The sequence below is a fragment of the Hordeum vulgare genome, chromosome 2H (assembly GCF_904849725.1).
Source record: "Hordeum vulgare subsp. vulgare chromosome 2H, MorexV3_pseudomolecules_assembly, whole genome shotgun sequence".
Lineage (NCBI taxonomy): Eukaryota > Viridiplantae > Streptophyta > Magnoliopsida > Poales > Poaceae > Hordeum > Hordeum vulgare.
Window position 1 is genome coordinate 434028874 of NC_058519.1, and position 22856 is coordinate 434051729.

Genomic DNA, 22856 nt, shown 5'->3' on the forward strand with positions numbered 1-22856 from the left:
TTGAATCCTCAAGAGCCAAATTTATTGCTCCACACAGAACACAAGTCCACATAAACACTACCTCAAAAAAAAGCCCACATAAACACTGATCACAAAAGAAAAGAAAGGGAGCATACACAAGCATTGGAGCCGATGTTAAATCCTCAGACAGAAAATAGAAGAATAGCCCTTGTTATCTCCATAGCCATGTTGGGTCCAACATGCAGCTTCCACGTGTTTCGGTTACTAGCAAATCTACATTTAACACTGCTCGTTACATTTCTCAAATCATCAAGGGCAATACAGCACAATTTCACAATTTTGTAACAGTGATCTGGTCATATCGCATCTACTTTGGTCATATCCCATTCGCTTTCCACCGTATGCAGTTTTGCCTTAGCAGCCATCTAACTATCAGATCTCTTGGGACTTGTAGGAATTGATTAGCAGTGACAACTCACACTGAGCAAGGGCTTTGCCACATTGATATATCTGATATTAGATCACGGAGTTGATCGATGAGGAGCTTTAGTTGTTTGTTTTTGCTTCCAATTTCCTGCAGCAGAATCCCAATGTTAGACTTCCTTGCCAGAAAATTGTACGTCATGTTACATGTTACTGGATTAAAAGAACAGATATTGTAAGTTGCCATATGGTCGATTTGAACTTCCAGACAGCATGGATGATAGTACTACATAGAGATGCTTCCATTAGGGACACACTGGGATAACTTCTAGTGATTGCTAGGAGTACTTAAAAGGATCCATTTTTAATTCTACAGAAAGGATGGTGCACTCCAACCTCTGGAAACCTTGTTTCACTGCTATAAGGACATACATAAACCTTGGTAAATTCAAAAGGCATGCAGATGATGATAAACAAACCACAGAAGCACTTCTGCGCCTTCACAAGAATAATTCTAGAAACATGTAGAATGAAAAAACTTCAAAAAAAAGCAATATATCTATGTCATAGGCAGCAATATGGACATCTCATCCAAAATAGGTTATTCGGGGGTGCATCTGGCCTTCAACAACTGACCCAGTACCAAATACCGACTGGTTCCTGATAATACCCTGAATCGTGCATAATGGTATCAACCATTTTGACTAGACCTTCTCAGGGGAGTACCTTTCTCAAAGAAGATGCATGCTCTTCCAATCTCTCAATCTCGGCTTGATCACCTTTGGATTCTGTTGGCCCCGGCTCCTGAAAATATCCCGACATCATTACAGAGGCGTAACAAAATGTGATCCTAGTAATCACGCGCGCTGATTTTAAAATAAGCGGAAACAGAGGCAATTAGATTGACACCGGATGTTGGTTTTGTTGATTCAATCATAGCTACAGCAAGCAAATTATACCCAGAATAGCATAAGCATAACTAGTAATAAATCTGTCCATGGAGCAGGATGATAATCAACCCCCTTCTCTTCAAAGGGAATCAAAATCTCACTTCCTATAGATAGTTCGATAAACAAGTTCTAGCTACCCAAAGTTCTTGCTCGCCCCCATTACCGACCAAAAACTCAATATCTGTTCTGTTCTAGGGAAGTAATGGTTAGCATCTTCAACAGCTCAAATGTGGCAAAATTCGTTTGCTAAAAACGTTATGCATTTATTGATTTATCGAGTCAGACAAGAAAAGGCACTTGACTCAATAGTCTCAAATAGACCCATATCTCCAAAATCGGAATTTCATTTTTAAAAGCTGTACCATTGAACTGTCACTAATTTTTAAAAGCCGTACATGGATCCCGCAGCACATTCTCCTCAGATTCACACACGGTATGATATATGTTAGGATCGCATGCCCCAGTCCATTAAGTTCTCACCTGAGTAGAGGGTGACACCGCGGCAATGGACGCACGCAAAGCCGCCACGGCGATCTTGTACCGGTGCCTCGCCTCGTCGAGCGAACCACCCGAGCCCCCCGCGGCTCCCCCCATGGCATCAGCGTCGGAGTCGGCGGAGTGGGGTGGCGGTGGAGCTGCGTTTTGGTGGTGGGGATGCTGGGAGGCGGCGGAAGCGGCGGTGGCGGTGGCAGTGGCGGAGGAGGACCAGAGCGCGGGGTTGCAGAGCTCGTCGTTCATGGAGGAAAGGATCTGGAAAGCGGAGGCAATCGTCTCCTCGAGGTGCCGCTGGCCCTCCGCCGCCAGCTCCTGCCTCCGCCGAGCTGCGAGTGAGGCCATTAGTTAGTCTCGCCGGAACCCTAGCTCTCCGCCGCCTATCTGAGTTTAGCTCAGTCCTATCATCTCTTGCTAAGCACTTTCCGGGCCGACCTGGTTAAGAGCCGAATGGGCGAAACTGGGCTCGTCTCTGGGCTCGCTCGGTTTCTACGCAGCAAGGTCCAGGCGCAACCCATTTATGTCTATCTTTTGTTGATCAAAATATTTATGTCTATTATTATTTTTCTTTAAAAAATATCAATCTTCTTTTAACACAGTACAAGCGTGCTCATACATATGCACATACACTTATTTCTATGAACACACACATACACCCTATTTCTATGAATTCATTCGAGAGAATAAGCCGACACGTTATCTTGAAATTAATGAAGTTGCCATAGATGCCATCATAGTTAATAGAAACGTCTCCTTCCATTGAACGGACATAGCTAGAAGGGATAGAATAAATTCAAGAAAATACGAACAACAATGCCAAATTTAGGATTTGAACCCTGATGGATTGGTTCCACCACAAGAAAACTAACCATGTGAGCTATGCTCAATTCGCGTCATTTATGTCTATTTGTATGTGCAAGAAGTTCACATACCCCATGCGGGGAGAGTACCTCTCATTTTAGGATCTTGTCTTCTAGCTGGCGATTTTTGTGTCCATGAGTTTTTCAACTGACTCATCTCTAGCTTGGTCCACGAACAAGCACGAGATGGCATCAAAAGAATCTACATTGGCGAGGAGGTATAAGGTGGATCTCGAGGACATGTTGCAACATTTGGATTGAAAGGGCGAAGAATCACATGATGTCGTCGTTCGGTGGAGGAAGCAAAAGAATCGCATGATGTCATTGTTCGATGGAGGAAGCGAAAGAATCGCATGATGTCATCGTTCAATGGAGGAAGCGAAAAAAAAATCTCAAACGGCTCGACGATTGATGCGGCTCAAACGCATCTATAATTTTTTATTGTTAAATATTATTATATTATCAGTTTTATATGCTTTATATACCAATTTTTTTTTCTAGAGTGACTTATTAATTTAGTGTACAGTACGAGTTACTATTTTTCCTTGTTTTTGATTTTGCAGAAAAAACATATCTAAAAAGGTCCAAATACGATGCCAATTTTCATGATTTTTTGTGGTGCATAAGAGACCCTAAAAGCTTTAGGATGTCACGAGAGAACCCACCAACGGGCCACAAGGGCAGGTGGCGCGACGAGGGGTGGTCGCGCCAACCGGGCTTGTGGGTCCCTCGCTACTCCGTTTGACCTATTCCTCCGCTTATAAATTTCATAATTCCCAAAACCCTTAGAGAGAAGACTAGAGAATTTTATCGCCGACATGAGCCTCTTCTTCAAAACGACCCTAATCGGAGCCATGTTCTCGAGCTCTGACAGAGGGGGTGAGCCACCAAGCGAGGCCTTTGTTGGAAATGTGTACCATACCTAAATGTGCCTTGCCATGAGTGTGGCAAGGGGTACTAGAGTGATCCAAGAGTGGGTCACTGGACATTAGTCAAATATTATCCTTAGGTATCAGAAGAGGACTAAGAAAATAATTCTCGGTTATGGAGGTGATAAAGAGTTCGTCGTAAAGGGTTACGTTGATGCAAGCTTTGACACCGATTCAGATGTCTCTCAGTCACAAACCGGATACATATAGTGGAGTAGTCGTTTTGAATAACTCCAAGTGTAGTGTGGTAGCAACATCTACAATATGACATAGGGATTTGCAAAGTACACAAAGATCTGAATGTTGCAGACTTGTTGACTAAAATATCTCTCACAAGCAAAACATGATCAACCCCAGAACTCGTTGGGTGTTAAATACATGGCGATGTGAACTTAATTATTAACTCTAGTGCAATGGGAAACTGTTGGAAATATGATCTAGAGACACTAATAAATTGGTTATTATCATGTTTCCTTGTTCATAATAAACTTTTATTATCCATGCTAGAATTGTATTGACCGAAAACTTAGATACATGTGTGGATACATAAACAACACCGTATCTTAGTGAGCCTCTACAAGACTAGGTCATTGATTAAAATTGGTTGATGTTTCCTAACCATAGACATGTTGTGCAACATCGCATGGTAAACAAAAAAATTCCTACGCACACCAAGATCAATCTATGGAGACTAACATCTACGAGAGGGGGAGTGCATCTACATACCCTTATAGATCGCTAAGCGGAAGCGTATATAACACGGTTGATGTAGTCGAACGTCTTTGCGATCCATATTGCAATCCGTCCCGCGGTCCCATCACGATCCGTCTCGATCTAGTGCCGAACGGACGACACCTCCGCGTTCAGCACACGTACAGCTCGATGACGTTCTCCTCCTCCTTGATCCGACAAGCGATGACGGAGAGGTTGATGAGTTCTCCGTCAGCGTGACGGCGTGACGGTGGTGGTGGTGTTGCTGTACCGACAGGGCTACGCCTAGCGCTACCAAAAGCGCTAACGGAGGAGAAAATGATCTAGGGAGAGAGAGGGGCACCAATGTCTTCATGTGTCCTCTTGGGGCGCCCCTTCCCCTCTATATATAGGTCGAGGGGCCTGGGGAACAGACCCTCCAAGCCCTAGGGCGCAACCAAGGGGGGAGGAGGTGGAATCCTAGTCCCCTTCCTTCCCTTCCATACAAAGGTGGACTTTCCACCTTTCCCAACTGCATGGGCCTTGAGGGACTTGTGCGCTTGGCCCAATAAGGCCACAATGGCTCCCCTCAGCCCATGCAAACCCTTGGGACGTGGTAGACCCCTTGGTGGACTTTTGGACTCCTCCGAAAGTTTCCAAAACCTTCTAGAAGCTTCCCGGTACAATCCGGAGAACCCTAAAAAAATTATGGTAGCCAAAATATGACTTCCCATATAAAAATCTTTACCTCCGCACCATTCCGGAGCTCCTCGTGACGTCCGAGATCTCAATCGGGACTCCGAACAACCTTCGGTCACCAATATACATAACTCAACTATACCGAAATGTTATCGAACCTTAAGTGTGCAGACCCTGCGGGTTCGAGAACTATGCAGACATGATGTGAGACACTCTCCGGCCAATAACCAATAGCGGGACCTGGATGCCCATATTGGCTCCTACATATGCTATGAAGATCTTTATCGGTCGAACCACGATGTCAAGGATTCAATCAATCTTGTATACTGTTCCCTTTGTCCATCGGTATGTTACTTGCCCGAGATTTGATCGTTGGTATCACCATACCTAGTTCAATCTCGTTAAGTCTCTTTTCTCGTTTCATAATACAAGATCCCGTGACTAACTCCTTAGTCACATTGCTAGCAAGCTCATTGCGGTGTCGTATTACCGAGTGTGCCTTAGAGATACCTCTCCGTCATAAGGAGTGACAAATCCCAGTATCGATTCATGCCAACCAAACAAACACCTTCGGAGATACCTACAAAGCACCTTTATAGTCACCCAGTGACGTTGTGATGTTTGATACACACAAGGCACTCCTTCGGTGCCCGGAAGTTGCATGATCTCATGGTCATAGAAACAAATACTTGGCATGCAGAAAACGGTAGAAATAAACTGACATGATCACATGCTACGTGCATAGTTTGGGTCTTGTCCATCACATCATTCTCCTAATGATGTGATCCCGTTATCAAATGACAACTCATGTCTATGGTCAGGAAACCTTGACCATCTTTGATCAACGAGCTAGTCCTTTAGAGGCTCACTAGGGACAATGTGTTGTCTATGTACCCACACATGTATTTGAGTTTCCAATCAATACAATTATAGCATGGATAATAAATGATTATCATGAACAAGGAAATATAATAATAACTAATCTAATATTGCCTCTAGGGCATATTTCCAACAAGACATGAGTTCTCATTTGATAACGGTGTCGCATCATTAGAAGAATGATGTGATGGACGAGACCTGACCATAAGCTTAGCATATGATCGTTTCACCTAGTTTTTGCCACAACTTTCATCATGTCAAGTATTTGTTCCTTATACCATGAGATCATGCAACTCCCTGACATCGAAGGAATACTTAGTATGTATCCAAACATCACTTCATAACTGGGCGATCATAAAGGTGCTCTATAGGTATCTCAGATAGTGTCTCTTGGGTTGGCATGGATCGAGATAGGGATTTGTCACTCTGCGTGACGAAGAGATATCTCTAGGCCCTCTCGGTAACACAAGATCGCAAGAAGCTTGCAAGCATGTCACGAATGAGTTCCGTAACATGATCTTGTATTACAGAACGAGTAAAGAGACTTGTCGGTAACAAGATTGAACTAGGTATGGAGATATTGATGATCGAATCTCGGGCAAGTAACATGTCGTTCGACAAAGGGAATTGTATATGAGATTAATTAAATCCTTGACATAGTGGTTAAACTGATAAAGATCTTCATTGAATATGTAGGAGTAAATATGGACGTATCGGTCCTGCTATTGGTTATTAATCGGAGAGGATTCACGGTCATGTCTGCATGATTCTCAAACCCATAGGGTCACACACTTAACATTCAGTAACGCTAGGGTAGTATTGAGATATTAATGTTGTAAGAGCATAATTTTGCCTAAGTAGTTTTGGTGGCTGATGACAATGCCCCTTGCGAACTAATCGTGTGCATTAAGCTTTCAGAGATTATCAGGTGGCACGAGATGGTTTTCATCCCCTCGGTGGTTAAAAGAGAAGACCATGTTTTTCTATCAATTTAGTGTTGGTGGACTTGAGTCATAGGAAAATACGCACTATTAAGAGGGGACCACATTTGGAAAGATTGGGAGGAAGTATCACGTACACATTTGCACCCCATCCGTTTTCTGGCACTTTGGGGCCTTTATTCTGCCACAAAGACCCTCACGGTCATATAAGCGGAAGTACCACATTGCAGAGTGGTAGTACCGTACCGTCTGAGTGACCCTGCCTCCCTACAGTACTGGGTCTACTACCGCTTATATTTCATCTCTGGTGTATTTGGGTGCCTTTGCCCATTTTCAATGAAAGTACCGCTGAGAGCGGAGCAGTAGTACCACTCGGGTGGTACTGCCGCCCTCCACTTTTGGCCCCACTTCCGCTTTCTTTTAGCTATGTGGTGTCTTCGGCACTCGAGCAGATTTTGAACAACAACGATAAGAATAAGTGCCACCCCGAGCGGTACTGACACGTAGCCCTCCTCATTTCTGTTAAGCCTCGGCTTCCTACAGTGCCAAGCAGAAGTATCATTGGCAGGAACGGTAGTACCACTCCGACGGAACTTCTTCCTCCTGGTCTATGTCTAACTACGTGTGAAGCCTGGTACTTACGTGCAAGCGGAAGTATTGCTCCCCTGGGCGATACTACCGCTTATCCACAACTTCTGGGCAGAAAAACGGTCAAATTCCCCACTCCTATATAAGTGGGTCTTCTTCTCCAAGAGACCTCACCTTTCTTCCCTAAAAAGCTCTATTGTTGCTCCTAAGCTTATTCTTGCTCAATCTCTCTCCCTAGCCATCGATTCGTGTTGATTCTCTAGGGTTTGGAGGAGAAGGCCTTGATCTACACTACAACCAAGAGAAATTTGCCCCCCCATTAATCCCTTGCAGATCTTGTTACTCTTGGGTGTTTGAGAACCCTATATGAAATAAGTCACCTCGAAGACATATTCCATTGTGGTAAAGCTTAGTGGTTTCATTGGGAGCCTCCAATTCAGTTGTGGAGATTGCCCCAATCTTGTTTGTAAAGGTCCAATCACCACCTTCAAGGTCACCACTAGTGGAATCATGACATCTCGCATTGTGTAAGGGCGTGAGGAGAATACGGTGGCCTTAATGGCATCTTGGGGAGCAATGTGCCTCCACACCACTCCAACAGATACGTACTTCTCATTAAAGGGAAGGAACTTCGTAAACACATCCTCGTCTTCATCGGTTCCACTTGTGGTTACTTCTTACCTTTACTTGTATTTGTTACTTTTTTGTTGTTGGTGTTGTTAGCATCATATAGGTTTCTCACCTAGTTGCATATTTAGACAATATATTTGTTGCTAAACTTAATTTGTTAAAAAAACCTAAAATTGGTAGTTGCCTATTGACACCCCCTCTAGTCAACCATATCGATCCATTTCAAATGGCATGAACCAAATATTGTTTGGAGCCTTGCATGATATCTTAGACATCACGAGGAGTTCCGGAATGATTCAGAGGTAAAGTTTTATATATGGAAAGTTGTTATTGAGGTTCCAGAAAAAGTTATGTTTTCTTCGGTATTGTACCGGGAAGCTTCCATAAGGTTTCGGAGGATTCCGGAGGATTCTGGAAGTCCACAAGTGGATTCCACCAGCCCCTAGGTCATGCATGGGCTGTAGGGGGCGCCTTGGCCTTATTGGGCCATGCGCACCAACCCTTACTAGGCCCAAGTGCCTCGGAAGGACATGGAGTGACTTTCTTTGGTAGGCAAGTTTACTTCATTGGAGGAAGGGCTAGGGCTACATCCTCAGCCCACCTACACCCCTATATATAGTGGGGAGGGGTGCAAGGGCTCGACACACCAAATACAAGCCTCCTTTCTTTCCTGATAAGCCTCCACCTCGTTTTGTCGGTGCTTGGCGAAGCTCTGTCGGTGTTCCGGTGCCATTACCATCACCACACCGTCATGTTGGTTCAAATATCATCTATCTATTGTCTCTATCTTGCTAGATCAAGAAGGAGGATACATCACCGAGTTGGATGTGTGCTAAACTTGGAGGTGCCACATGTGTTGTGCTTGGATCGGATTGGATCAAGACACGAGTATGACTACGCCAACCACAGTCTCTAGATTGTGAACGATTTCGTCTACAAGGGTATGTAGACATCTCCCCCTCTGTTGTTAGCATATAGAATAGATGTTTGGTGTTTCATAGGAAAATTTTCGTTTTCCATGCAATGTTCCTCAACGGCCTCTTCATGAACCTTGTTACCTTCATGATGATGTGTGAGTAGTTCTTTCACGACCTATTGGTCCATAGTAGTAGCTAGATGGATTCCCCCCCTCTCTTTTGGATATTCAATGCAATGATCACCTCTAAGATCAATCCGATGTAATTCTTATGGCGTGTTTGCTGGGATCTGATGAGTTGTAAATTTGTGATCAGATTGTTGATTGAATATAATTGAATCTTTTGAAGTTTATTTTTTGTATGACAGAGTAACTATGTATTTTTTCGAGTTATTTGTCTTCTGTCGCCAAGATAGATGGGTAATTCTTCAGAGGGAGTTGTGCATAGTAGTGGATTGAACCTCAAGGTGATATATACCCCAGTGATCGAATGGGTAGAAGGCACATGATGTGTTGTTGCTACTAAGAATAAAATGACGGGGATTGATCTTATTGGTAGGTTTCTTTCTGTCTACATCATGTCATCTTGCTTATTGCATTACTCTGTTTCCGAAAATTTAATACTTTGAGATGCATTCTAGATAGCGGTCTTGGGGTAGAGTAGTAGGAGACATTAGTAATTTTAATGGTCCACTTGTTATATACGTGGTGCCTATACAAGAGTATGCCATGAATGAGTTATGTTACTGTTCTGTCTATTGCACAATAGTAATTTCTTTACCACGCCATTATCTGCTTTCGAGAGAATTGACACTGGTGAACCTATGGCCCCCGTGTCCATTCTATATTAATACTTGTTGGTACAGTATTTCACTTTTACTACTTCACCATTTTTCCCTATCACTATTTGTTTTTAACTTGGCAGCTAGCATAACGAGGGAATTGACAACCCCCTTGACAAGTTGGGTGCAAGCATTTATTTTGTTTTTTAGGCGATGCTTATCTTGTTAGCCTTAAGACTCCTACTAGTTCGATAAACATTGGTTCTTAGCTGAGGGTATTATGTTTTGGTGTTGTGCTACACCATCGTTCTTCTTCACGGAAATCTAACAACTCCTACGAAAGTAGCAAAAGAATTTTTGGCATCGTTGTCGTGGAGTATGATTCTATCAAATCAGGTGCCTTCACACAAACCCTTTTACTTTTATTATTTTATTTTCCTGCCTACTAGTCATTTGCCATTTCTTATTTTGCCAAAAAATATCAAAATACCAAAGATTGCTACACTTGGTTGTGTTGCCGCTATGTCTACTTCCAAAAATACTAAGCTATGTGATTTTTCTAGTACTAATAACAATGATTTTATTAGTACTCTTATTGCCCCTCCCTCCACTAGTGTGGAGTCTTATCAAATTAAAGTTATTTTGGTAAACCTTGTTATGAAAAAACAATTTTCTGAAAGTTACAATGAAGATGTTGGTGCCATCTCAATACTTGTGTTGAATTATGTGATATGCAAAAAAAACAAAGACATGGATAATGATACTATAAAACTAAAGTTATTTCCATTTTCTTTGAGAGATAGAGCCAAAGAATGGTTGGTTTCATTGCCTAAAAGCAGTACAGATTCTTGGACTAAGTGTAAAGATGCTTTTATTGGTAAAATATACATTTTCCCGCTAAAATAATATATTTGAGGAATAAAATTATGAAATTTAAATAACCTGACCAAGAGCATGTTGCACAGTCATGGGAAATAATTAAACTTATCCTAAAAAATTGTCACACACATGGATTGAGTCTTTGGATGGCAGTACCAAATTTCTATGCAAGATTAAACTTTGTTTTCTGGAACCTGCTAGATTCTGCTACACGTGGTACGTTCATGGGGGTAACACTTGGATAATCCACTAAGATTCTTGATACTATGACCACTAATTACTCCCATGGCACTCCCAACACGCTCCAAGTGATAAGAAGGTACACTATATCAAGAAAAATTCATCTCTTAGTGAAAAAGTAGATGTTATTATGTACATGCTTGCTCCTAAGTGTGCTACTATTGATCCGAACGATATTCATTTATGTACTTTTATTGAGAAAAATAAGTACAATGTTGATGTGAATTTTATTTCAAGGAACAATTTAATAACAATGGTTATAGAGGGAATTATAATAATAATCCTAAACCATATCCCGGTAATACCTCAAATAACTATGGTAATTCCTATAGTAATTCTAATTCTGATAATAATAATAATAATAATAATAATAGGATGTCTACTAAACTTGACAACACTATTTAATAATTATTAATTCACAAAAGTTTGTAATACTATGGTAGAAGAAAAATTGATTAAGTTTGATGATATGTCTAGAAACATGGATAGGCTTGTGCATGATGTGGATATTCTTCAAATTAATATTTTTCCACCAAATAAAGATGAAATTTCTGAATCATTAAAAGTTATTCAAGTCCCTATTTATTACAATAAGAAAATTATTGATATGCTTAGGGATAGAAGAGAATGATATGAAATAGAGGTTGAATTGCATTATCTTGCTAATCATGATGAAGATATTGAAACTATTGGTGTATCAACTATTGAATCATTGTTTATAAATATTAAAGTTGATAATAATGGGGCTGAAGGATAGTCAACTATAGTTAGAAGGCATCTCAAATATTTAGATGGTGATATTCTTGATGCTAAAAATGAAAAAAGTGGGTTTGAAGAGGTCAAAACTTTAGATAGTGTTGCACCCACTATTTTGGATTACAATGATTTTAATAATGAGAGTTGTTACCTTAGTGAATGTATTTCCTTGCTTTAATCCATGATTAATTCATGCAGTGCTAATGATCAACACAAGGATTTCACTAAACATATGGTAGAAGCTCTTATAAAAACCAATGAGTAAAAACTTGAATTAGAGGTTTCCATACCTAGAAAATTACATGATCTTATTCTGTTATACTTGGCATACCTTCTCTAAGAAATATAGTGCAATTATTGACATGAAAGAAGGCAACATAAGGTTTCAATTTCCTCTAAAGAAATACATGCGACATTTTTGAGCATATGTGCATGTATTTCATTTCAAAGAGGTTTGTTGCATTTTTTACAAACTTTTGGAGGCGCATGTCAAAATAATCTAAGTTTGAATGGAATTAACTGTTATGCTCTATCCCTTTGACCACAACGAGAAGGGTTGACCATGATGGACTCCTCTTATTCTATGTTACGATGGGTCATGGTGGCATGCATGTGAGACCAAAGTTTGAGCACATGCGTTGGGTTGCCTCCCACCGGCTCAAAGTGCGGGAACCAGCAGCCTATCTCTAGAAGCTAGCTTCCTAGGGGTTGTTCGGTTTGTGAGGCAGCTAGCTGGTGCCACACTAAAGTTGTGCATTGGGGATTTGAACACATCATGTCACCCTATGTCAACTTTTCCGCTGCAAAATTAGGCATTTTTGGGTGAAAATTAGCCGAATTTTTGTGGGCGTGTGGAAGTTTAGGATGAATTTCGTGTCCGCTTCTCAAAATTAGGATGAGCCATGTTCGATGAACCAAAATGTAGGGAAAAATATTTCCATCTTAATTAGCAGCAACCCGCCTTGAGAAATCTTAAAAGGCTACCCTCCTTGAGAAATATAAAAAAACTACCCACGTTGAGCGATGCAAAATTCGTGGTTGTGCGGAATTTTCTTACAGCGTACACAATTATTATGTTTGGATCGTGTGTGATCTTGGTTGCTCCCGTCCTGCTTCAATTCCTTTACCCACATTTTAGTAGCCGCGATATTTCAATCGTCGCCCTCCCTCGTCCACCACTGACATTACAGTAAAATTTCAGTAAGCATTTCAACTGTCGCCCTCCCTCGTCCACCAACATCTCCATACACCATTACTAAAAATTTCAATTGATGCGTCATACCCTTACACACCACCCCACCCCACTCCACGGCCCACACACACCTACCCCCTCCCCTTCTGCCCCACTCGAACACTAGCTCACCGCTGATACGTCCATTTTACATCTTGTTTTGTTACTGTTATTTATAGTGTTCTTATGCATTTTACCACTTGGTGGAGTGATTCTAATGCCTTTTCTCTCATAATATGCAAGGTTTACATCAAGTGGGAGAATACTGGCAGATGGAATTCTGGACCTGAAAATGCTACGTTAGAGATACCTATTCTGTACATCTCCAATTGAGCTAAAAAAATTATGGAGATCTATTTTCGAAAAAATAAAAAATATTGGAATAAAGAAGTGTCGGAGGGGGCCATCAGGCGACTACTAGACACTAGGGCGCGCGAGCCACCCCTGGCGCGGCCTGATGTCTAGTGGGCTACCTGGCCCACCTCTCGCACCCATCTTCTAGTATATATTCTCCTTTGACCTAAAAAATTGAGGAGAGAACTTTCGGGACGAAGCACCACCGTCTAGAGGTGGAACCTGGGCAGGAGCTGTCGGTGTTCTCGGAATGGGGGTACCAGACCTGCCTATGTGCGGCCCAGGGCTGGCCCGCTTTATCGACCAAAAACCAACAGACCCGACACAACTCAAGGCCCCTCGTGAGGAGGAACAACATCAAGACCCGCAGGGGGCCTCATCAGGACCCCTCGAGGGCGGCGGATATTCCGAGGCAAGGCCCGGCCTCGGGAGTCAAGGATGACGTGTGGGAAGGACATGCGAGCAACAGATTGCAGGACGGGGCAGTTTTCCCTTTAGTGCAAAGGGGGGCAAGGACGCACGCAGGTCTCCAAGGCATGTCCCAAAGGTTTCCATTCTGGCGCATCAAGGCCACCACCGCCCGCCAGCAGGACAAACTGTTGGAGAACGTCGCATGGGAAACAAAAAATTTCCTACACGCACGAAGACCTATCATGGTGATGTCCATCTACGAGAGGGGATGAGTGATCTACGTACCCTTGTAGACCGTACAGAAGAACCGTTAGTGAACGCGGTTGATGTAGTGGAACGTCCTCACGTCCCTCGATCCGCCCCGCGAACAATCCCGCGATCAGTCCCACGATCTAGTACCGAACGGACGGCACCTCCGCGTTCAGCACACGTACAGCTCGACGATGATCTCGGCCTTCGTGATCCAGCAAGAGAGATGGAGAGGTAGAAGAGTTCTCCGACAGCGTGACGGCGCTCCGGAGGTTGGTGATGATCTCGTCTCAGCAGGGCTCCGCCCGAGCTCCGCAGAAACGCGATCTAGAGGAAAAACCGTGGAGGTATGTGGTCGGGCTGCCGTGGAAAAGTCGTCTCAAATCAGCCCTAAAACCTCAGTATATATAGGTGGGAGAGGGGGGGCCTTGCCTTGGGGCTCAAGGAGCCCCAAGGGGTTCGGCCGAGCCAAGGGGGGAAAGGTCTTCCCCCCCAAACCGAGTTGGACTTGGTTTGGTGGGTGGAAGTCCTTCCTTCCCTTCCCACCTCCTCCTTTTTTTTCTTTCTCTTTGATTTTTCTTCCAATGCGCATAGTGCCCTTTTGGGCTGTCCCACCAGCCCACTAAGGGCTGGTGCGCCACCCTCAAGGCCTATGGGCTTCCCCGGGGTGGGTTGCCCCCCCGGTGAACTCCCAAAACCCATTCGTCATTCCCGGTACATTCCCGGTAACTCCGAAAACCTTCCGGTAATCAAATGAGGTCATCCTATATATCAATCTTCGTTTCCGGACCATTCCAGAAACCCTCGTGATGTCCGTGATCTCATCCGGGACTCTGAACAACATTCGGTAACCAACCATATAACTCAAATACGCATAAAACAACGTCGAACCTTAAGTGTGCAGACCCTGCGGGTTCGAGAACTATGTAGACATGACCCGAGAGACTCCTCGGTCAATATCCAATAGCGGGACCTGGATGACCATATTGGATCCTACATATTCTACGAAGATCTTATCGTTTGAACCTCAGTGCCAAGGATTCATATAATCCCGTATGTCATTCCCTTTGTGCTTCGGTATGTTACTTGCCCGAGATTCGGTCGTCAGTATCCCCATACCTATTTCAATCTCGTTTACCGTGAAGTTTCTTTACTCGTTCCGTAATACAAGATCCCGCAACTTACACTAAGTCACATTGCTTGCAAGGCTTATGTGTGATGTTGTATTACCGAGTGGGCCCCGAGATACCTCTCCGTCACACGGAGTGACAAATTCCAGTCTTGATCCATACTAACTCAACGAACACCTTCGGAGATACCTGTAGAGCATCTTTATAGTCACCCAGTTACGTTGCGACATTTGATACACACAAAGTATTCCTCCAGTGTTAGTGAGTTATATGATCTCATGGTCATAGGAACAAATACTTGACACGCAGAAAACAGTAGCAACAAAATGACACGATCAACATGCTACGTCTATTAGTTTGGGTCTAGTCCATCACGTGATTCTCCTAATGACGTGATCCAGTTATCAAGCAACAACACCTTGTTCATAATCAGAAGACACTGACTATCTTTGATCAACTGGCTAGCCAACTAGAGGCTTGCTAGGGACAGTGTTTTGTCTATGTATCCACACATGTAAATGAGTCTTCATTCAATACAATTATAGCATGGATAATAAACGATTATCTTGATACAGGAATTATAATAATAACTATATTTATTATTGCCTCTAGGGAATAATTCCAACAGTCTCCCGCTTGCACTAGAGTCAATAATCTAGCCCTCACATCATCATGCGAATTACATTGTAATAAATCTAACACCCATACAGTTCTGGTGTTGATCATGCTTTGGTCGTGGAAGAGGTTTAGTCAGCGGGTCTGCTACATTCAGATCCGTGTGCACTTTGCATATATTTACGTCCTCTCCTTCGACGTAGTCGCGGATGAGGTTGAAGCGTCGTTTGATGTGTCTGGACTTCTTGTGAAACCGTGGTTCCTTTGCTAAGGCAATGGCACCCGTGTTGTCACACAACAAGGTTATTGGTTTTAGTGCGCTTGGCACCACTCCAAGATCCGTCATGAACTGCTTCATCCAGACACCCTCCTTAGCCGCCTCTGAGGCAGCCATGTACTCCGCTTCACATGTAGAATCTGCTACGACGCTTTGCTTGGAACTGCACCAGCTTACCGCACCCCCATTAAGAATAAATACATATCCGGTTTGCGACTTAGAGTCGTCCGGATCTGTGTCAAAGCTTGCATCGACATAACCTTTTACGGCGAGCTCTTCGTCACCTCCATATACGAGAAACATCTCCTTAGTCCTTTTCAGGTACTTCAGGATATTCTTGACCGCCGTCCAGTGATCCACTCCTGGATTACTCTGGAACCTACCTCCATACTTATGGCCAGGCTATCGTCCGGTCTAGTGCACAGCATTGCATACATGATAGAACCTATGGCTGAAGCATAGGGGACGAAGCGCATATGCTTTCTATCTTCATCAGTTGCTGGGCACTGAGTCTTACTCAATCTCGTACCTTGTAAAACTGGCAAGAACCCCTTCTTGGACTGTTCCATTTTGAACCTCTTCAAAACTTTATCAAGGTATGTGCTTTGTTAAAGTCCTATCAGGCGTTTTGATCTATCCCTATAGATCTTAATGCCTAGAATGTAAGCACCTTCTCCTAGGTCCTTCATAGAGAAACTTTTATTCAAGTAATCCTTTATGCTCTCCAAAAACTCCACGTTGTTTCCAATCAGCAATATGTCATCCACATATAATATTAGAAACGCCACAGAGCTCCCACTCACTTTCTTGTAAATACAAGATTCTCCAACCACTTGTATAAACCCAAATGCTTTGATCACCTCATCAAAGCGTTTGCTCCAACTCCGAGATGCTTGCACTAGTCCATAAATGGATCGCTGGAGCTTGCACACCTTGTTAGCATTCTTAGGATCGACAAAACCTTCGGGTTGCATCATATACAATTCTTCCTTAAGGAAACCGTTAAGGAACGCCGTTTTGACATCCATCTGCCAGATTTCATAATCGAAAAATGCAGCTATTGCTAACATGATTCTGACGGACTTAAGCATCGCTACGGGTGAGAATGTCTCATCGTAGTCAACTCCTTGAACTTGTGAAAAACCCTTTGCCACAAGTCGAGCTTTATAAACGGTCACATTGTCGTCAGCGTCCGTCTTCCTCTTAAAGATCCATTTGTTCTGAATAGCCTTGCGGCCCTCAGGTAGTACCTCCAAAGTCCACACTTTGTTCTCATACATGGATCCTATTTCGGACTTCATGGCTTCTAGCCATTTGTTGGAATCTGGGCCCACCATTGCTTCTTCATAATTTGCAGGTTCATTGTTGTCCAACAACATGATTGACAAGACGGGATTACCGTACCACTCTGGAGCAGCACGTGGTCTCGTCGGCCTGCATGGTTCGACAGAAACTTGAACCGGAGTTTCATGATCATCATCATTAACTTCCTCCTCAACCGGCGTCGCAACGACAGAGGTTTCCCCTTGCCCTGCGCCACCATCCAGAGGGATGAGAGGTTCGACAACCTCGTCAAGTTCTATCTTCCTCCCACTCAATTCTCTCGAGAGAAACTCCTTCTCGAGAAAAGCTCCGTTTTTAGCAACAAACACTTTGCCCTCGGGTTTGAGATAGAAGGTGTACCCAACTGTCTCTTTTGGGTAACCTATGAAGATGCACTTTTCCGCTTTGGGTTCCAGCTTTTCAGGCTGAAGCTTTTTGACATAAGCATCACATCCCCAAACTTTAAGAAACGACAACTTTGGCCTTTTGCCATACCACAGTTCGTATGGTGTCGTCTCAACGGATTTTGATGGTGCCCTATTTAAAGTGAATGCAGCTGTTTCTAATGCATAACCCCAAAACGATAACGACAAATCGGTAAGAGACATGATAGATCGCACCATCTCTAATAAAGTACGATTACGACGTTCGGACACACCATTACGCTGTGGTGTTCCAGGCGGTGTCAACTGTGAAACAATTCCACATTGTCTTAAGTGAGCACCAAACTCGAAACTCAGATATTCACCCCCATGATCAGACCGTAGGAACTTGATCTTCTTGTTACCATGATTTTCAACTTCACTTTGAAATTGCTTGAACTTTTCAAATGTTTTAGACTTGTGCTTCATTAAGTAGGCATAACCATATCTACTCAAATCGTCAGTGAAGGTGAGAAAATAACGATATCCGCCGCGTGCCTCTACGCTCATCGGACCACACACATCGGTATGTATGATTTCCAACAAGTCACTTGCACGCTCCATTGTTCCGGAGAACGGAGTTTTAGTCATCTTGCCCATGAGGCATGGTTCACACGTGTCAAGTGAATCAAAGTCAAGTGACTCCAAAAGTCCATCGGCATGGAGTTTCTTCATGCGCTTTACACCAATATGACCTAAGCGGCAGTGCCACAAAAATATGGCGCTATCATTGTTAACTCTAACTCTTTTGGTCTCAATGTTATGTATGTGTGTATCGCTATCATGATTCAATATGAACAATCCTCTCACATTGGGTACATGACCATAAAAGATGTTACTCATAGAAATAGAACAACCATTATTCTCTGACTTAAAAGAGTAACCGTCTCGCAATAAACAAGATCCAGATATAATGTTCATGCTCAACGCAGGCACTAAATAACAATGATTTAAGTTCATAACTAATCCTGATGGTAACTGAAGTGAAACTGTGCCGACGGCGATTGCATCAACCTTGGAACCATTTCCTATGCGCATCGTCACTTCATCTTTCGCCAGCCTTCGTATATTTCGCAGTTCCTGTTTCGAGTTGCAAATATGAGCAACAGAACCTGTATCGAATACCCAGGCACTACTATGAGAGCCGGTTAAGTACACATCAATAACTTGTATATTAAATATACCTGATTTTTCTTTGGCCGCCTTCTTATCTGCCAGATACTTGGGGCAATTGCGCTTCCAGTGACCCATACCCTTGCAATAGTAACACTCCGTTTCAGGCTTAGATCCAGCTTTGGGTTTCTTCGTCGGATTGGCAACAAGCTTGCCGCTCTTCTTTGAATTACCCTTCTTGCCTTTGCCGTTTCTCTTGAAACTAGTGGTCTTATTCACCATCAACACTTGATGCTCTTTACGGAGTTCAGACTCTGCGACTTTCAGCATCGCAAACAACTCGCCGGGAGACTTGTTCATCCCTTGCATGTTGTAGTTCAACACAAAGCCTTTATAGCTTGGCGGCAGTGATTGAAGGATTCTGTCAGTGATAGCCTCTTGCGGGAGTTCAATCCCCAGCTCAGCTAGACGGTTTGAGTACCCAGACATTTTGAGCACATGTTCACTGATAGACGAGTTTTCCTCCATCTTGCAAGCATAGAATTTATCGGAGGTCTCATACCTCTTGATCCGGGCGTTCTTCTGAAAGATAAACTTCAACTCCTAGAACATCTCAAATGCTCCATGACGCTCAAAGCGACGTTGGAGTCCCGGTTCTAAGCCATACAAGACTGCACATTGAACTACTGAGTAGTCCTCCTTACGTGCTAACCAAGCGTTCTTAACATCCTGATCAGCCGTAGCGGGTGGTTCATCTCCTAGCGCAGCATTAAGGACATAATCCTTCTTCCCAGCTTGTAAGATTAGCTTAAGATTACGAGCCCAGTCTACAAAGTTGCTTCCATCATCTTTCAACTTAGCTTTCTCTAGGAACGTATTAAAATTCAGGGTGACTGTCGCGTGAGCCATGATCTACAACACAAATATATTCAAAGTGGACTTAGACTATGTTCAAGATAATTAGAGTTTAAGTTAATCAAATTATTCGCTAAACTCCCACTCAAAAAGTACATCTCTCAAGTCATTTGAGTGGTTCATGACCCACTTACACTAGCTCAAGTCCGATCATCACGTGAGTTGAGTATAGCTTCAGTGGTAAGCATCCCTATGCTAATCATATCATCTATACGATTCATGATCGACCTTTCGGTCTCATGTGTTCCGAGGCCATGTCTGCACATGCTAGGCTCGTCAAGCTTAACCCGAGTGTTCCGCGTGCGCAACTGTTTTGCACCCGTTGTATGTGAACGTTGAGTCTATCACACCCGATCATCACGTGGTGGCTCGAAACGACGAACTGTAGCAACGGTGCACAGTCGGGGAGAACACAATTTCGTCTTGAAATTTTAGTGAGAGATCACCTCATAATGCTACCGTCGTACTAAGCAAAATAAGGTGCATAAAAGGATTAACATCACATGCAATTCATAAGTGACATGATATGGCCATCATCACGTGCTTCTTGATATCCATCACCAAAGCACCGGCACGATCTTCTTGTCACCGGCGCCACACCATGATCTCCATCAACGTGTTGCCATCGAGGTTGTCGTGCTACTCATGCTATTACTACTAAAGCTACATCCTAGCAAAATAGTAAACGCATCTGCAAGCACAAACATTAGTATAAAGACAACCCTATGGCTCCTGCCGGTTGCCGTACCATCGACGTGCAAGTCGATATTATCTATTACAACATTATCATCTCATACATCCAATATATCACATCACATCGTTGGCCATATCACATCACAAGCATACCCTGGAAAAACAAGTTAGACGTCCTCTAATTTTGTTGTTGCATGTTTTACGTGGTGACCACGGGTATCTAGTAGGATCACATCTTACTTACGCAAACACCACAATGGAGATATATGAGTTGCTATTTAACCTCATCCAAGGACCTCCTCGGTCAAATCCGATTCAACTAAAGTTGGAGAAACCGACACTTGCCAGCCATCTTTGAGCAACGGGGTTACTCGTAGCGATGAAACTAGTCTCTCGTAAGCGTACGAGTAATGTCAGTCCAAGCCGCTTCAACCCAACAATACCGCGGAATCAAGAAAAGACTAACGAGGGCAGAAAAACGCACATCACCGCCCACAAAAACTTTTGTGTTCTACTCGAGAAGACATCTACGCATGAACCTAGCTCATGATGCCACTGTTGGAGAACGTCGCATGGGAAACAAAAATTTTCCTACGCGCACGAAGACCTATCATGGTGATGTCCATCTACGAGAGGGGATGAGTGATCTACGTACCCTTGTAGGCCGTACAGCAGAAGCGTTAGTGAACGCGGTTGATGTACTGGAACGTCCTCACGTCCCTCGATCCGCCCCGCGAACAATCCCGCGATCAGTCCCACGATCTAGTACCGAACGGACGACACCTCCGCGTTCAGCACACGTACAGCTCGACGATGATCTCGGCCTTCTTGATCCAGCAAGAGAGACGGAGAGGTAGAAGAGTTCTCCGGCAGCGTGAGGGCGCTCCGGAGGTTGGTGATGATCTCATCTCAGCAGGGCTCCGCCCGAGCTCCGCAGAAACGCGATCTAGAGGAAAAACCGTGGAGGTATGTGGTCGGGCTGCCGTGGAAAAGTCGTCTCAAATCAGCCCTAAAACCTCCGTATATATAGGTGGGAGAGGGGGGGCCTTGCCTTGGGGCTCAAGGAGCCCCAAGGGGTTCGGCCGAGCCAAGGGGGGGAAGGTCTTCCCCCCCAAACCGAGTTGGACTTGGTTTGGTGGGTGGAAGTCCTTCCTTCCCTTCCCACCTCCTCCTTTTTTTTCTTTCTCTTTGATTTTTCTTCCAATGCGCATAGGGCCCTTTTGGGCTGTCCCACCAGCCCACTAAGGGCTGGTGCGCCACCCTCAAGGCCTATGGGCTTCCCCGGGGTGGGTTGCCCCCCCGCTGAACTCCCGGAACCCATTCGTCATTCCCGGTAACTCCGAAAACCTTCCGGTAATCAAATGAGGTCATCCTATATATCAATCTTCGTTTCCGGACCATTCCAGAAACCCTCATGACATCCGTGATCTCATCCGGGACTCCGGACAACATTCAGTAACCAACCATATAACTCAAATACGCATAAAACAACGTCGAACCTTAAGTGTGCAGACCCTGCGGGTTCGAGAACTATGTAGACATGACCCGAGAGACTCCTCGGTCAATATCCAATAGCGGGACCTGGATGCCCATATTGGATCCTACATATTCTACGAAGATCTTATCGTTTGAACCTCAGTGCCAAGGATTCATATAATCCCGTATGTCATTCCCTTTGTGCTTCGGTATGTTACTTGCCCGAGATTCGGTCGTCAGTATCCCCATACCTATTTCAATCTCGTTTACCGTGAAGTTTCTTTACTCGTTCCGTAATACAAGATCCCGCAACTTACACTAAGTCACATTGCTTGCAAGGCTTATGTGTGATGTTGTATTACCGAGTGGGCCCCGAGATACCTCTCCGTCACACGGAGTGACAAATTCCAGTCTTGATCCATACTAACTCAACGAACACCTTCGGAGATACCTGTAGAGCATCTTTATAGTCACCCAGTTACATTGTGACGTTTGATACACACAATGTATTCCTCCGGTGTTAGTGAGTTATATGATCTCAAGGTCATAGGAACAAATACTTGACACGCAGAAAACAGTAGCAACAAAATGACACGATCAACATGCTACGTCTATTAGTTTGGGTCTAGTCCATCACGTGATTCTCCTAATGACGTGACCCAGTTATCAAGCAACAACACCTTGTTCATAATCAGAAGACACTGACTATCTTTGATCAACTGGCTAGCCAACTAGAGGCTTGCTAGGGACAGTGTTTTGTCTATGTATCCACACATGTAAATGAGTCTTCATTCAATACAATTATAGCATGGATAGTAAACGATTATCTTGATACAGGAATTATAATAATAACTATATTTATTATTGCCTCTAGGGCATAATTCCAACACAAACGTCATCCCTAGACCCGTCCCTGTCGTGTTGACAGCCACTTTGCAGGCGAAGACTACTTTTGGGAGGGGGAGCATGTTCCCCTGTCCCGCCCTTTGAAATTGGCCATTGTGGGATCCCTTCCCGCCGAAACGATAAGGG

General features: G+C 43.7%; 1 protein-coding gene across 1 annotated transcript; it reads right to left on the bottom strand.

Moving 5' to 3' along the window:
- On the bottom strand, window positions 1-2291 carry LOC123426541 (mediator of RNA polymerase II transcription subunit 30). The gene is made up of 3 exons (XM_045110390.1): window positions 1815-2291; window positions 1111-1188; window positions 1-535 (listed from the first exon to the last, which is right to left on the bottom strand). Exons 1-3 carry the CDS (start codon window positions 2169-2171, stop codon window positions 437-439), a joined length of 534 nt encoding a protein of 177 aa, XP_044966325.1. The 5' UTR covers window positions 2172-2291; the 3' UTR covers window positions 1-436.
- Between the last annotated feature and the right edge of the window lie 20565 nt (window positions 2292-22856).

Excerpts from the sequence above, each read along its gene's own strand:
- LOC123426541 (XM_045110390.1), bottom strand. The coding sequence starts at position 2,171 with ATGGCCTCACTCGCAGCTCGGCGGAGGCAGGAGCTGGCGGCGGAGGGC. Across the intron at positions 1,189-1,814 it reads CGGTGTCACCCTCTACTCAG|GAGCCGGGGCCAACAGAATC; the intron begins GTGAGAACTTAA and ends GGATATTTTCAG. Across the intron at positions 536-1,110 it reads ATGCATCTTCTTTGAGAAAG|GAAATTGGAAGCAAAAACAA; the intron begins GTACTCCCCTGA and ends ATTCTGCTGCAG.